Raw genomic sequence first — 14,683 nt, 5'->3', positions numbered from 1 at the left:
GAGGACATCAACACCTTACCCACAACCAGTTAAAATTTTAGTAAATTTTGCTCTTTTCATTACTGATTCAAAACGTGGGAAGTTATATATGTAGCATTCCATGGAGAAAGGTAAATTTTAGCAGACTTTCGCATTGTGGTCATTATTAATATTCAATCCCTAGAAGGTTCAATGTAGTCATATCAATAGGTCCGGAGATGGTTGGGTTAGTACCTCAATGGTGCTTGTTACCGGAACGTAGATAGATAATTTATTGAGGATTGCACAGTGACTTGCACATCTCCTTCACAGCACCTCATCGTAGCCGACTTCTTTGATGAACCCTAGCAGAGTTCTTGGCTTGAGGGATTAAATGTGGGAATGCACTGGCCATGGTGAGCCCATAAACTTAGCCCTACGTTTTGAGATTGCTTCGTATTCCTGGAGGATATGGTCCGCCGTCTGCTGATCGATCACAAAATCGGCATATGTTACATGTTGGGAGTACTATAGTGCTGAAAATCTTTTAACTTTGCTACGAACATGCGATTTCAGCTTTATGTCAATTTCCGGAGTAGAAACTAAAACTAAAGCCCTGAACGAAGTTTTAACTGAGGCTATGCAAGCACTGACTTATATAAAGAGGACCCAAATACAGATAAGAAATAAGTGGTACGACCGAGAATTAACAAACCTGCATAAAAGAAAAATAGAATCTTATAAAACTGCTCGAAATACTGGATTTTGGGACGAATATAACGTCATTAAGAAAATATATAAAAGAACCATAATTTATAAAAAAAGATATACATGAAAGATAGAGTAAGTCATAACAATGGCGATATGAAACGTATGTGGAAGTGTCTAAAAGACCTCGTCGAGCTTAATGATGTTAAAAAACATATCACTAAAATTGTAATTAACGGTGAATGCCTGGAAAACGAATATGATATAGCTAATGCCCTAAATAACTTTTTTATACAAAGTATTGTTGAAATTAATGATAGCATCGAAGAAATTGTAAATGGGGATGAAATAAGCGCAAATCATAGTAATCCATTTGAAACATTTAAATTTACTGACATTGTAGTGGACGATATTATTATTATCACAAAATCACTTAAAAACAAATATGGCGGCGACAAGCTTTTATCGGAGGGTGTCGTTAAAGATGCCATGACATATACTGCTAATTTCTACAAAGACATAATTAACGAATCCTTAAACAGCGGTATTGTACCTAGTTACTGGAAAATTTCAACAATAATACCTGTTGAAAAAGTAAAAAATACAATGAAACCTGAGGAACTACGTCCTATTAACACGTTACCTACAGATGAAAAAATTATGGAGACAGTGGTGAAGGATCAACTTGTGGCATACTTAGAGAAGCACAATGTGATTATCCCAGAACAATCGGGATTCAGGAAAAGCCATTCTTGTGAAACAGCGTTGAATATGGTAATTGCAGATTGGAAAGAAGACATGGCGGACAAAAAATGTACGGTGTCTGTCTTCTTGGATTTAAAACGGGCTTTTGAAACTGTTGATAGATTTGAGCTATTGGACGTTATGTTTAAAATTGGTATAAGAGGAAAGGCGTTGGAATGGTTCCGGAGTTATTTGGGTGACAGAAAACAGAGAACGATAATTGCAAAGGAGGTTTCATCAGTGGTGGATGTTAACATTGGTTTACCACAAGGCTCGGTCTTGGCGCCAATATTGTTTACATTGTATATCAATGATATCAAAAGATGCTTAAAATATTGTAAAATACGTCTATTTGCGGATGATGCATTGCTTATCATAAGTGAAAAATATGCAGAATGTGCCATGCTGAAAGTACAAGAAGACCTGGACTCGCTATACAAATGGTTATGCCTTAGAAAACTGAAATTATATGTCGAAAAAACTAAGTTCATGATATTTTGTAAAAACACTAATATCATAAGTAACAATTGTTTAAATAATATTACGCTGAAGGTAAAAAATATGGAAATCCAAAGAGTAGACAAGATTAAGTATTTAGGAGTTTTGATTGATGATAATCTAAATTTTGGAGAGCATGTAACTTATCTGGAAAGGAAAATTGCACAGAAAATAGGCTTAATGTATAGAACATGTAAACATATCAGTCAAAGTCATAAAATATTGGTATATCGTTCAATTATTGAACCACACCTTATACTATTCTGCTATTAAGTAATGATATGTATATTAAGAAACTTCAAATACAGCAAAACAAGGCAATGCGATTTATTTTACAATGTCCTCCAAGAACGCCAAAAATTGTAATGCTCAATATATTAAACTGGCTTAGTATTAAACAGTCAGTTAGTTATTTCACATTGAAATTTATACACCAACTTAGGTTAGGAATGTTACCGAATTACCTGAGTAGTAAAATACATTATAATCATGAAATCCACAATTATGGAACTAGAAATTGCAATAATATAAGACTGCCTAGAATAAGAACTGAGTTCGCCAAAAGGTCTCTTGAATATTTAGGGTATAAAATGTATAATGAGTTACCTTCTGATTTGAAAGACTGTGAAAATATTAGTAAGTTCAAAGAAAAATTGTTTTTATATTTTACGTCACTAAATGTGACATAAGTATTTATGTTTAATCTCTTATTTTAACCTAAACTAGGTCTTAAAGACCGTAATAATAAATAAACAAAAAAAATAAAAATAAAATAGATAGTATGCCCACATTCTGCATACGGCTGCTCAGTCTATAATGCCCTGTAAGAAAGCTCTTTGGATTCTTCGGTTATCTTTCGATAGGTCTCTTATTGCCCTGTAGCGACTTGTGCTATAACTTCCTAACAGTAACTCAGATTGTCTCAAACCTGGCGTATTGCTCCAGTGTTCTTCTCACCCCCCCCCCCCCCCCCCCCCCCAACTGACAGGAACGGCTCGGGATCGATGGGTCATGCAGTTCCTGCCTCTCTTTCCGGGTTGTCCGCCTGCTCTTGTTGTAGCAGTGCTTCGCCCCATCCAATAGGTGCGACAGATCACAAATTGTCATCATGCGTTTCATTCATATAAAAAGCGAACTGACAGAAGGTAACCGGTACGGGTAACCGATAGGCCAGTTACCCGTGTTGTTGTTGTTGCATATGTTTTGGTTAGCGATAACGAAAACATACCTAATGAAGTAACTTAAAAATGTAAATAACATCGCGCGAGAAGGAACGTCGAAAACACAATAGGTAAGAGCGAGAAAGCGAGCCACACGTACACTATTTTGAGAGAGCGCATGCGTTACATTTTTCACGACAGCAATGTAAAAGTCATCAAGACGATAATTGGTGACCAAGTTATTGGTAACGATTAAGTAATCGATAGGTAACGGGTACCTGGCTTGTAGGGTGTTGTTTTGCCAGAAGCGTTGCCATACCATTACTGTTTAGGGCGAAATTGTGGGTTTTCTAGATGAAATTTCCTTTAGGATGAAAACGAAATGACCATCTGAGACAATAATAATATGCTTTATCACGATTTATGTGCATATATATCGATTGAGAATACAGTAAAACATGCAATTTTATTGAAAAATAGTAGATAATGACTCATACGTTGGTTAATGACTCATATCTATATGGCAGCTTGACCCCTAGACAGAAAAAAAATACACGATAAATCCTGTTCTAGCATGGCCCTATTATCGTGCCCCCACAGTGGATATTTCTCAAGGCATGTTGAGAAAAAGTGTTCCTCCAAAGTCTGCACATCTATGTGAAGGCTAAAAGGGCACAGAATGTGTAGAGGGGGGGCTGCCCCCAGGTGACCCCTGGTACAACGGGCAAAAACACTCTCATAACTAGTGGCTAACCTGCAGAGCTACAGGGTAATGTCCTCCCTAAAAAATGGTTTAACAATTCCTTCCTAAAGCGCAGCGCTTGAATTATGAAATAAATGAAAAAATTAAAAATGTGGACTTGTAGCCAATTTGTCAAGAAATTGCGGTCTCGGTTTATAAGGACTTCCTTTGAGCAAGCAATTGACAAATTGTTCTGAGCAAACGTACGTACACTTAAGAAGGCCATATTTCCTTGCTTTGCATACTTCGATCCAAGTTTTTTCCACCAAAACAATTTTCGGGAGCTCGAAAAACTTATTAAAAACCTTTTATAGGCTGATATTTCGTATTAAAATATTTCGAAGGCATGGGGCTCATTTTTTTTTCTTTTTTATTTAAAATAACTATGAAAGTAATTTAGTCGTATTCGTTCATACGAAATCCATCAAAATTAGAAAAATTCGCAACATTTTTTCAATCTGGTAGCTTGTTTTTAGTGAAATTGCCATTGTCCCCGCAAAATTCAAGTGGTTAACGTCACACGAAATCATGGTTCAACTATATACAGGTTGGCTCATCTGTAAAGCAACAAAATATGTCTGTTCAAATTGTCAAAATCTGTGTATTGGTGTTGGTGCGAATGGTATGGAATGGAAACATAAAACTTAGCAGTTTTTGTATGTGTAAGTAAAATGTTGCCAATGTGTTGGTTTCATTTTGAGTTTGCCATCTCCTTTTGACAATCCCTTCGACCATGCAATGACATAAATAAAATCAGCTGATGAGATGAGCCAACCTGTACATAATTGAACCATGCACGAAATGGAACTACCTCCATTTTTTGTATCATGATTGAGCCATGATTTATATTTGTAGGTATGTCACCATGCTGCCACCTTGTATCATTCCGCCATGGGTGATACCAACCGGCATCAGTTATAGCTTCGACAAAAAGTTTCTAGTTAAATGGTAGTTAATGTTGATGATTTCAGTCATTTAATCCTTGATTAATGTGATAAGTTGCGAGCAATCCAGAAGGAAAAAAATTATGCTGGCAGCACTGTTTCGTTGACCCGCTGTTTTACAACAGCTGTTACAACCGCAAACATCATTTGCTCTATTTTGTTTACATTTCAAAATTAAAAAATTTACAATTACAAAATAGCGGCAGGAAGATGGATACAGATATGGACGAGATTTTTATAAATTTTTGCGAGTTGCATAGATTATATAAATCATATAAAAACTTGAAAAGTCGTAGGGAGAAAGTAGTACCGAAAAAAAAATTAAATCGGCCCACATTTGGCATGGGTGCAGATCAAATGTTTCAACATACAAGGATGACGCACCCCACTTTCAACAAGTTACTGCAATTAGTTAGCAGACCGTTGCGTAAACCAAAACAGAAAATTTATCCAGAGGAAAGACTCTCAGTAACCTTGCAGTAAATATAGATACATAATTTATCAATATTTTATGAACTCCTAAACTTTTGTTGTATAACTATCACATTTTTTAGATATTTAGCACAAGGCTCATCCATGCAAACTATTGCAGCAAAGTATAATTTTGAAAAGAAAACAGTACGGCTAATTGTGCTGGAAACATGCGAAGTAATTTGGCGTATACTCTCAACAAAATATGTTGCCCAGCCAACAGAAAAAGATTACCAATCCATTGCTAATGATTTTATGGATATGTGGAATATTCCGAATTGTGTAGGTGCAATTGATGGAAAACGTATTGCTATTAAGTTTCCATCCGATCCAGATGAAATGATAAGAAAACAGTTCTTTAGCATTTATTTGATAGCCGCATGTGATGCTAAACATATTTTCACTGCTGTCAGTGTTGGGGAATATAGTAATCTCAGTGATGGTGGTTAGGAAAACTAAACAATCATAAGCCTACAAATGTAGTAATGAAAAATGTCTATTTAAATTTATTTTTCAGATGCTTTTCAACATTCCTCATTTGGGCAAGCCTTTATACAAAATACACTGCCATTGCCACCGCCTGTGCCACTGTCCAATGCAACGTCGAAACCGTTTCCTCATTATTTTGTAGGCAATTCTGCGTTTCCGTTGAGAAAAATTTTAATGCGCCCATATCACGGTGAAGAAATTACAAAAACCAAACAAATTTATAATTATCGTCTTTCACATGCACACAAAGCTATAGAAAATAGCTTAGGCGTGTTGATTGCCCGTTGGAGGGTATTGAATACAGAGATTGAAGGTAATCCTAAAAATTGTGAAACAATCGTATTGGCTTGTATTGCTTTACACAATTTTATAATGAGGAACGATCCGTATGGTTTGTATTGTCCAAAGAATTATGTTGACCGTGTGGAAAAGGGTAAAATCATTACTATTGGTAATTGGAGGCGTGAGTTAAATAATACACGGTCACTACCTTCTGTGCGTTCAGTAGTATGTAGAGATGCATTTCAGCTGAGAGAAACCCTGGCTAATTACTTTATAAATGAAGGAGCACTGCCATATCAGGATAAATGGATGATATAAGAAAACACTTGCAAAAAGTTTTTAAAATAGATATATTTATGTTGCATTTATACTCAATCCTACCCACTCAGCATTTATATGATTAAATTTTCTCTACATATAAATATAATTTGATTACTCTTTCTGACTAAATAATGAATTGTCATAAAATTGAACAAAAGAAATATTCAAATATGAATACTTTTGATGATCAAAAACTGAAAAGCATTTTTCGATCACTTTATGCAATCATTTTTGAAGTCCTTTGATGATTTTTTTTTATTTTTTTTTTTCGATGATTAAATTTTAATATTTCATAAAAACCAACAAAAAGAGTAATCAAATATGCTTACCTTTGATGATCAAAAACTGAATATAGTTTTTGAATCACATTTTGGAATCATATTTGAATGAAATGTGTTTACTTTAGGTGATCAAAAATTTATAATCATTTTTAATTCAGCTTTCTGAATCTTTTCTGACTATGTTTGTTGACTGAATAATGAATTTTATACTTGCTAAAATTTTACTTTTCATTGAAAATCTTATTTTTTTCACATACACATAAATCACGAAGTTCGGAAAAATATGTATATAAAAATTCTATTATTAAGATATTCTATATAATATATGCAAATGCTGCTCGTGACCGAAGATTTCCCCAGCCATTTATCCACCTTCGGCTTCCCAGAAAATACATAATAGTTAGGCAATACAATGGTTGTGAGCTATTTGAATCCCAGCTAAGTGAAACTCTCTTGACATATTTATGTACTTGGATATGGCTTCAACATCCCGTACCGTATCGTATTTTAAGATATTGACGATCATACCTGATGCTGGATGTTGTAGTCGCAGGTGTATATCGGTCAAGTCTGTTTGCGAATGACCTGTGGTTCAAATAGCTCACTTCCGCATGCTTTCTTCCCCTGATGATATAAGATTATTATCAGTATCTTATTTTGAATGAGATATGAAGAATAAATGCATGATAATCGCATTCAAAAATCTCAGCCAAAACGATTGAGATATGTGCACGAATATGATAAGAAAATGACTGTGAAAAGCAGTCAAATATTACTCTAAAACAATTAAAGCTCAATTTTACAATGATATCAAATATGAATAAAAAACGGTGCGAAATAGGAATCATAAATCATTATTCAAGAATAATCACATTTAAGGAACATTTTTCTCCCGACGATACCTTAATTTTCAGACAGAAAATGCTTTTAAATTTGAACGTTTTTAATCATCTTGGGTATGATATTTAAAATTTTTTTTATCAAAATTTTCAAAAAATGCTGGCTGGGTACCCCTATTTTTAATACTCATGGTTGAATATTTTACATATTTATCTATTTTTTATATGACGAAGTTATAGCGTTACATAATTATACATTAAGTTCGAAATAAGAAAATAGAAATAATAAATAATGATATAAAATGCTAATGCATTTGAGTAAGACCAGAATCTAAATATCCTTTCGAATCAGTGAATACCACATTTGATCTTTTTTATTCATTATCATCATTAGGCTGCGCTGAATCGTTTGATGGTTTTGCCCCTTGTGTACCAGGTCACAAGTCACAGTCATCCCTGCTTCGCAAAACTGGCAACAATTGAGACCGCTAAGGAAGACGTAAGTCTTCCTTCATATGTTCCTCCCAATTCAGTACAAGTCTCTCCCTTCATGATTGAAGCTCACAGCACATCATTAAACGAAAAGGATCAAGTCCTTTGTCTCCAATACTCTAACCTGTAGGATGAGAGAGCTATAGAGCTTATTTGCACTGATTAGGCCTAGTTCAATTATGCTTCCTTTTGAACAAGGTCCGATCAACGCATCCTCCGAATTCACCACACACGCAATCCATACGTTGGTGTTGTTGTTGTAGAGATAAGGTTACTCCCCGAAGGCTTTGGGAGTGTTATCGATGTGATGGTCCTTTGCTGGATACAGATCCGGTACGCTCCGGTAACACAGCACCATTAAGGTGCTAGCCCGACCATCTCGGGAACGATGTATATGGCCACATTAAACCTTCAGGCCACCCCTCCCTCTCCACCCCCAAGTTCCATGAGGAGCTTGGGGTCGCCAGGGCCTCGCCTGTTAGTGAAACAGGATTCGCCACGGATAGGGGAGGTTGACAATTGGGTTCGGAGAAGCTATATATTTCGCTGGCAACCTGAAAGGGTTGCGCTACACAGCCCCTTGAATCTGGTATTTTAGTCGCCTCTTACGACAGGCATACCTACCGCGGGTATATTCTGACCCCCTAACCCGCTGGGGTTCCTTTCTCTTTGGCATCGTTGGGACCTGCGCCTTACCCACCACCCCGAATAGTGCGCTCGCACCTTGCCTTTTGAAGTTTGAAAAAACTGTATAGCCTTCTCAAGATGGCGCTATTATTGCACCGTATTACCTTAACGTTATTGTACCATTCAGTTTTATTTGAATTATTGCACCTTATTACCTTAACGTTATTGTACTATTCCGTTTTATCGGAACATGGAAGCGGCTCATTCGGTTCGTGCATTCCTACAGATCTTCACCTTTTGTTAAGCATACAAAAGTATTTCTTCGAACATACATCCTCTCAGGGACAAACGGCTTCACATCGCGACTAAATTTTGGTCTTCCGAGAGTGCCGTAATCTTGGTACTATCTCCCATTGGCTCTTTCGGACTGGGTCTTTTCGGACTATTAAAAACAGGTCGACCTCCTTCAGTTGAATGCTGCCTCTTCATTCCATTTAATTCTTCTCATTACCGATGCAGTATCGGGGCTCCCTCGCGACAAAGCCCTTATCAGCGAACTGTCTTCAGCTCTTTAGAGCTCCAAGGCGCTGCAGAATTCTTGTTCTATAAGTGGGTTCTGTTACTCTGCCTGTTTCGTGCCTTTCTTCACCCTTCTGGGTTCGGATTCTACCATAGTGCGCTCGTACCTTACAGGTTGAAGTTTGTAAAAACTTCCTAGTCATATGAAGGCGGCGTTATTACCTTAACTTTATTGTACCATTCAGCAGAAACTATGGCTGGAATCGGTTTAATCAGTTCGTCCCAGCATTACCTCCTTTTGGCTTCTCTGAAAGAGCCGCAGTCTTGATGCTACTTCCCCTTGGCGGCGACTGGTCCTTATCCGCCTCTTAATAAAGGGTTGACCTCCTTCATTTGAATGACGTCTCTATATTTCGTTTCCTTTTCCTCATAAGCGAGGTTTTCTCACGGCAAAACTCTTTTCAGCAAACTTTCTCGGCTTCTCACTGTAGCCTGTCGCTCTATCACCAAGCTCATTGACTTACCGCTAACCGCTGTCGACGTCTGACTCATCGCTTTTACCGATATAATTTTCCCCAGCATCCGACCCTACTATCACTCTACCCGCATCTCCATTTCGTTAAAAACTTCTGATGTAGTTATGTTGATCTATGATATGCGAGCTTAGCAATCTATTATTATATATGGGAAAGAAAAACCGCCAATAGGCAAGCTCCGCTTAACACCGATGGTGAGGAGTTCTTGGCAGTCGGTTCTATGTACCGGAGCGACTCGGGATTTTTCCCGACCAAGGACTGTCATTTCAGTGTGACCCCATCTAATTTGTTTCGTCCCTCCCACAAATTGTCATCCTCCCAGCAGCTCTTTGCAGCAGGATTGCTCCATATTCTCTTACTCCGGGAAGGCATCGAATCCAATCCGGGTCCGTCTCCTGACCCCGGTCCTGAGAAATGGTTTTGCTGCATCTGCCGGAAAAGAATCTTTTTAGGACGGTCATACTCTGTTCAGTGTGTCTCGTGGTTGCATCGGACAGGTTGTTCTGGGCTTGATCCCAAAACCCAACGTCCACGTAGGTAGGTTGAACTGGCCGGTCCATGAGGACCTCACATAGACTGATTGAGTCCGTAGTGTTACCAGAAGTTTGTTTTAACGACCAAACTGAAAAACCCTATCAAAAACCAGGACCTATGTTATAAAATAACTCCGTCCTCTTGGCAAATACTAGAAGCTTCCTAGGACTTAAGCCACTTGCTGCTTCTAGATCTGACAGCTGTATCACTCCTAATAGCTGGAGTCTTAGCCTGGCAAGTGCAGGGCACGAGCACAGAATGTGCTCGATCGTTTCCTCCTCCAACCCGCACTTCCTACACCTGCTATCACTGACCAAGCCTAATTTAAAGGCATGTGACGCCAGAAGGCAGTGTCCAGTCAGAATACCCGTCATGAGTCTACAGTCCTCTCTTTTTAATGATAGAAGCAACTGTGTTAGTCTAAGGTTGTAAGACCTACACATAATCTTCGACACTTTACAGCCCCGCGCTTGAACCCACGCCTTTTCTGCTTGGTGGATCATGTGCACCTCTCGCCTTCGCTTAATCTCGCCCAATCTAATTGGGACGTCTACGGAGCAAGCTTCAAGGGATGCGCCCTTTTTAGCTAATTCATCCGCTTTTTCATTCCCATCTATTCCCATATGCCCTGGGACCCAATATAGATGTATGCTTCTCCCTGTCCCGATTCTCTCCAGAGACTGCTTACACTCTAACACGCATTTAGATGCTGTGCTATGCGAGATTATTGCCTTAATTGCTGCTTGACTGTCAATATAAAAGTTAACACGGTTGCAGCTTAAGCTATTCTCTTCCAGGGTTTCTACTGCTTTGGTTACGGCTAATATTTCCGCTTGGAAAACGCTACAGTAATCCGGCAGCCTGTAGGATCTGCTTAATTCCGGATCAGCGCAGTATACCGCAGACCCTACTCCTTCCACTATTTTGGAACCATCGGTGTACACATGTATCGCCTCGTCCGCCATTTGCGCACCCTTGCGCCAACCGTCCACCTCTATTGTGGCCTTGAGATCTCCCTCAAAGTGCAGGTAGGGAATCATGTAGTCTGTTCGTCTTGTGACTGAGGACGCTATACTACTATGGCCATATGATCGGCGCTCAAGCTGCCCCGAAGCATCGAGCCTGGTTGCGGTCGTTAACGCTTTGTTCTTTGCTACCAGGTCTACAGGTGGAATGTGCAGAATGGCATACAGTGCAGCCTTCCGGGTTGTTTTCAGGGCTCCCGTAATGCAAAGCATCGATAGTCTACATACCCCCTCTAATTTTTTGAGGTATGTTGTTTTTTGTGTGGCTTTCCACCAAACAAGAACTCCATAGTATAGAATAGGGCTTACAATCGCTGTAAAAACCCAATGAGAAAGAGAGGGCGATAGGCCCCACGTACACCCCAGCATTCTTTTACATGCATAGAGTGCCGTTGAGGCCTTCTTGACCCTCTCCTCCACGTTGAGCTTCCATGACGTCCACGTAACTTTTATAAATCTTTTGTGGCTCCTTGCTGTTTGTTGTTGTTGTTGTAGCAATTCTCGCCCCACCTAATAGCCGCGACCGATTACAAATTGTCATCAATATCCTCTAACGGGAGTCCAAGGAAACTTGCCGTTTCAACAGGGGTGGACCATAAGGAAAGGGGTGTTAGAGGCGTTGGTTCCACATTGCAATTAAAGAGATGGTTGGTGTCATGTGGGGACACATTGCAAGCGGGGCATACATTTTGTATGTCGGGGTTGATTCTGGATAGGTAAGAGTTTAACCTCCTTGCTGTTCACGCCCAAGGGCGTCCCGTAGTTGCTCCCTTATTTCCAAGCAAATTTGCAGCTAGCCCCTCATCAGCATGACTTCAGAAAACTCCATAGCACTACCACCGCGCTAAATGCCATTAGCACCCAGATAAATTGCGGTTTAAATCAATACCCCCACCATAGAACAGTACTCGTAGCGCTAGACCTATCAAAAGCTTTTGATACGGTCAACCATGGCTCGTTACTGCAAGACCTGGAAGGGTCTACCCTTCCCCCATGTCTAAAAAGGTGGACCGCAAATTATCTGGGTGGTCGGCAGGCATCGGTGCAATTTAGAAACGAAACATCAAAACCAAGGAGAATTAAACGAGGGGTGCCACAGGGTGGTGTCCTATCCCCACTTTTGTTTAATTTCTACATATCTAAGCTACCTTCACCACCGGAAGGAGTCGCAATCGTTTCCTACGCCGATGACTGCACAATAATGGCCACAGGCCCAGGCCCAAAGATCGAAGCGCTATGCAATAAAATAAACGGCTACCTCCCTGATCTCTCCAGTTTTTTCGCCTCGCGAAACCTGGCATTATCACCGACTAAATCTTCCGCGACCTTATTTACAACATGGACGTCCCAAATGTCGACCATTTTGAACATCCACGTCGATGGCACTACGCTACCGACTGTCCTTGGGTGTGACGTTTGATCAGGATCTACATTTTGGTGAGCACGCAGCCGCAATTGTTCCGAGAATTCAGAGCCGTAACAAAATCCTCAAATCCTTCGCTGGCAGTACTTGGGGAAAAGATAAAGAAACGCTCATGACTACATACAAAGCAATTAGCCAGCCGATTACGTTCTACGCGTCACCCATATGGTCGCCAAGCCTAAAAATCACCCACTGGAAGAAACTACAGGCCTGCCAAAATACTGCTCTCAGAATCGCCACGGGCTATCTTCTTATGTCCCCAGAACACCATCTGCATAATGAGGCGAGAATATGAGATGCTGACCAAACAGTTCCTGTTGAATACCCAGAAACCTGGGCATCCCAACAGACATCTGATTGATGAACCAGCACCGCCTAGGGGCTTAATGAGTCATCTCCGTAAGCATTTTGAGGAAATACGGCACCTGAGAACCCAGCCGTATGAAGTGAAAAAACACAGGCAGGTCCTTGGTGAACTCCATAAACAGGTGTCGGACCTTTATGCCGGGAATTGCCCGGTGAATCCAGTACTTAACGAAAATTATCCAAAACTCGCGGAAGAGGAACGCATACTCCCCAGGGAAACGCGTGTCACTCTTGCTCAACTTCGTTCTGGATACTGTAACAGGTTAAACTCTAACCTATCCAGAATCAACCCCGACATACAAAATGTATGCTCCGCTTGCAATGTGTCCCCACATGACACCAACCATCTCTTCAATTGTAATGTGGAACCAACGCCTCTAACACCCCTTTCCTTATGGTCCACCCCTGTTTCCTTGGATTCCCGTTAGAGGATATTGATGACAATTTGTGATTGATCGCGGCTATTAGGTGGGGCGAGCATTGCTACAACAACAACAACAACACTTTCCAATTAGACCACTCACATATTGGGACACTTTAGAGTTCGGATAAGCACTTGCAATAATGCAGGCATGCTTAACGAACGAAACGATATCATTTCGTTACGATAATCAACGCTAATAAACGAAACGAAGTCACTTCGTTTCGTTTATTAACGTTAAGATCGTCAAATTAACGTTAATTTGTCGTTCTTAACGTTAATAAACGAAACGAAATGACTTCGTTTCGTTTATTAACGTTGATTATCGTAACGAAATGATATCGTTTCGTTCGTTAAACATGCCTGCAATAATGACGAGCCCCCAATGGCATTTAGTGTTGTGAAAATTTTGTCCCATACTGGCTGACCTACCCTAATACTGATCAAAACCGGTCCGCGCAAACATTGACATTTAGCTATTGCAATTTTTATTATTATTATTTTTTTAATTTATTATAAACAAAATAAAACCAGTTTTCAAAACCAAACGTATTTATCACAATTTACCATTCTTCCTTCCGCACCATTGATGTACCGGTGAAATGCTTTGAGTACTCAGCGGCTCACTTGGAAGGTGTTCGGCGAATAGCCCATGCACCGGCTTCATGGCGATTTTCCATAAGCCAAACAATTTTTGTAGTTAGTTAAATCAAATTTAGTTTATAGTTTCAGTTGCAAAAGAGCCGCGTTAACGGAAAAACGAATGTTGCGCATGCGCAGTTGAACTAGAAGGGTTGTTAAAATGTTCGATATATAAATGGCTATGTTTATGTATGTACATATATTACAGTTTTAAATAATTTTAATAGTGTTTGAAGGTGTTTAAAGATTTTTTTTTTACAAATAATCAAAATTTAAATAAAAGTGTATGGATGTATGTGTGAACTTGTTAAAGGTTCAACAGGATATAGGAAGTGAATGCAAAGTGCAGATTAATTGATACTTTTTTAAACGTTTATGTGTGATATTTAACCGTTAAGTTACTACTTTTTTTATACCCAGCTGTGATGGAACTGAGTTATCTTCACCAAATTTGGTACACGACTCTTTTTACACTCAGCAGATTGGTATCGAAAATGTTCAAAATCGGATAATAAGCACGCCCTGTTGTTGGATATCGAAAACTTCAAAAAATGGAAGAAATGTGATAATTCGTAAATTATAGCGTAAAAAAAGGTAAAATTTTTCGATGTCCAAAAATTTGAAAAACAGGATAATTCATTAACGTATGTTGTTCGACTTA

The 14,683-nt window shown here is 39.2% G+C and overlaps 2 protein-coding genes across 13 annotated transcripts in view; both read left to right on the top strand.

Annotated features, from left to right (window-relative positions):
- Window positions 1-4,705: 4,705 nt before the first annotated feature.
- Window positions 4,706-7,759, top strand: LOC137237246 (putative nuclease HARBI1). 2 transcript variants are annotated; one of them, XM_067760660.1, is made up of 3 exons: window positions 4,706-5,233; window positions 5,309-5,667; window positions 5,743-7,759. In XM_067760660.1, exons 1-3 carry the CDS (start codon window positions 4,965-4,967, stop codon window positions 6,312-6,314), a joined length of 1,200 nt encoding a protein of 399 aa, XP_067616761.1. In that variant the 5' UTR covers window positions 4,706-4,964; the 3' UTR covers window positions 6,315-7,759. The 2 variants fall into 2 exon arrangements, with proteins under 2 accessions (XP_067616761.1, XP_067616760.1); XM_067760659.1 differs by having other exon boundaries at window positions 4,710-5,233; window positions 5,309-5,670.
- Window positions 7,760-14,040: 6,281 nt separating this feature from the next.
- The window catches only part of LOC137237244 (probable basic-leucine zipper transcription factor Q), a 67,557-nt gene continuing 66,914 nt past the window's right edge, over window positions 14,041-14,683 (top strand). For 4 of the 11 annotated variants that reach the window (XM_067760658.1, XM_067760657.1, XM_067760651.1 and 1 more), the window contains exon 1: window positions 14,044-14,211. The gene's annotated coding sequence lies outside the window, so the exon portion shown is untranslated. Of the gene's footprint in view, window positions 14,617-14,683 lie in introns of all 11 variants that reach the window. The other 7 variants (XM_067760655.1, XM_067760653.1, XM_067760649.1 and 4 more) reach the window with 4 other exon arrangements.

Source organism: Eurosta solidaginis, chromosome 1 (genome assembly GCF_040869045.1).
Source record: "Eurosta solidaginis isolate ZX-2024a chromosome 1, ASM4086904v1, whole genome shotgun sequence".
NCBI lineage: Eukaryota > Metazoa > Arthropoda > Insecta > Diptera > Tephritidae > Eurosta > Eurosta solidaginis.
This window is presented reverse-complemented; position numbering and strand designations above follow the sequence as displayed.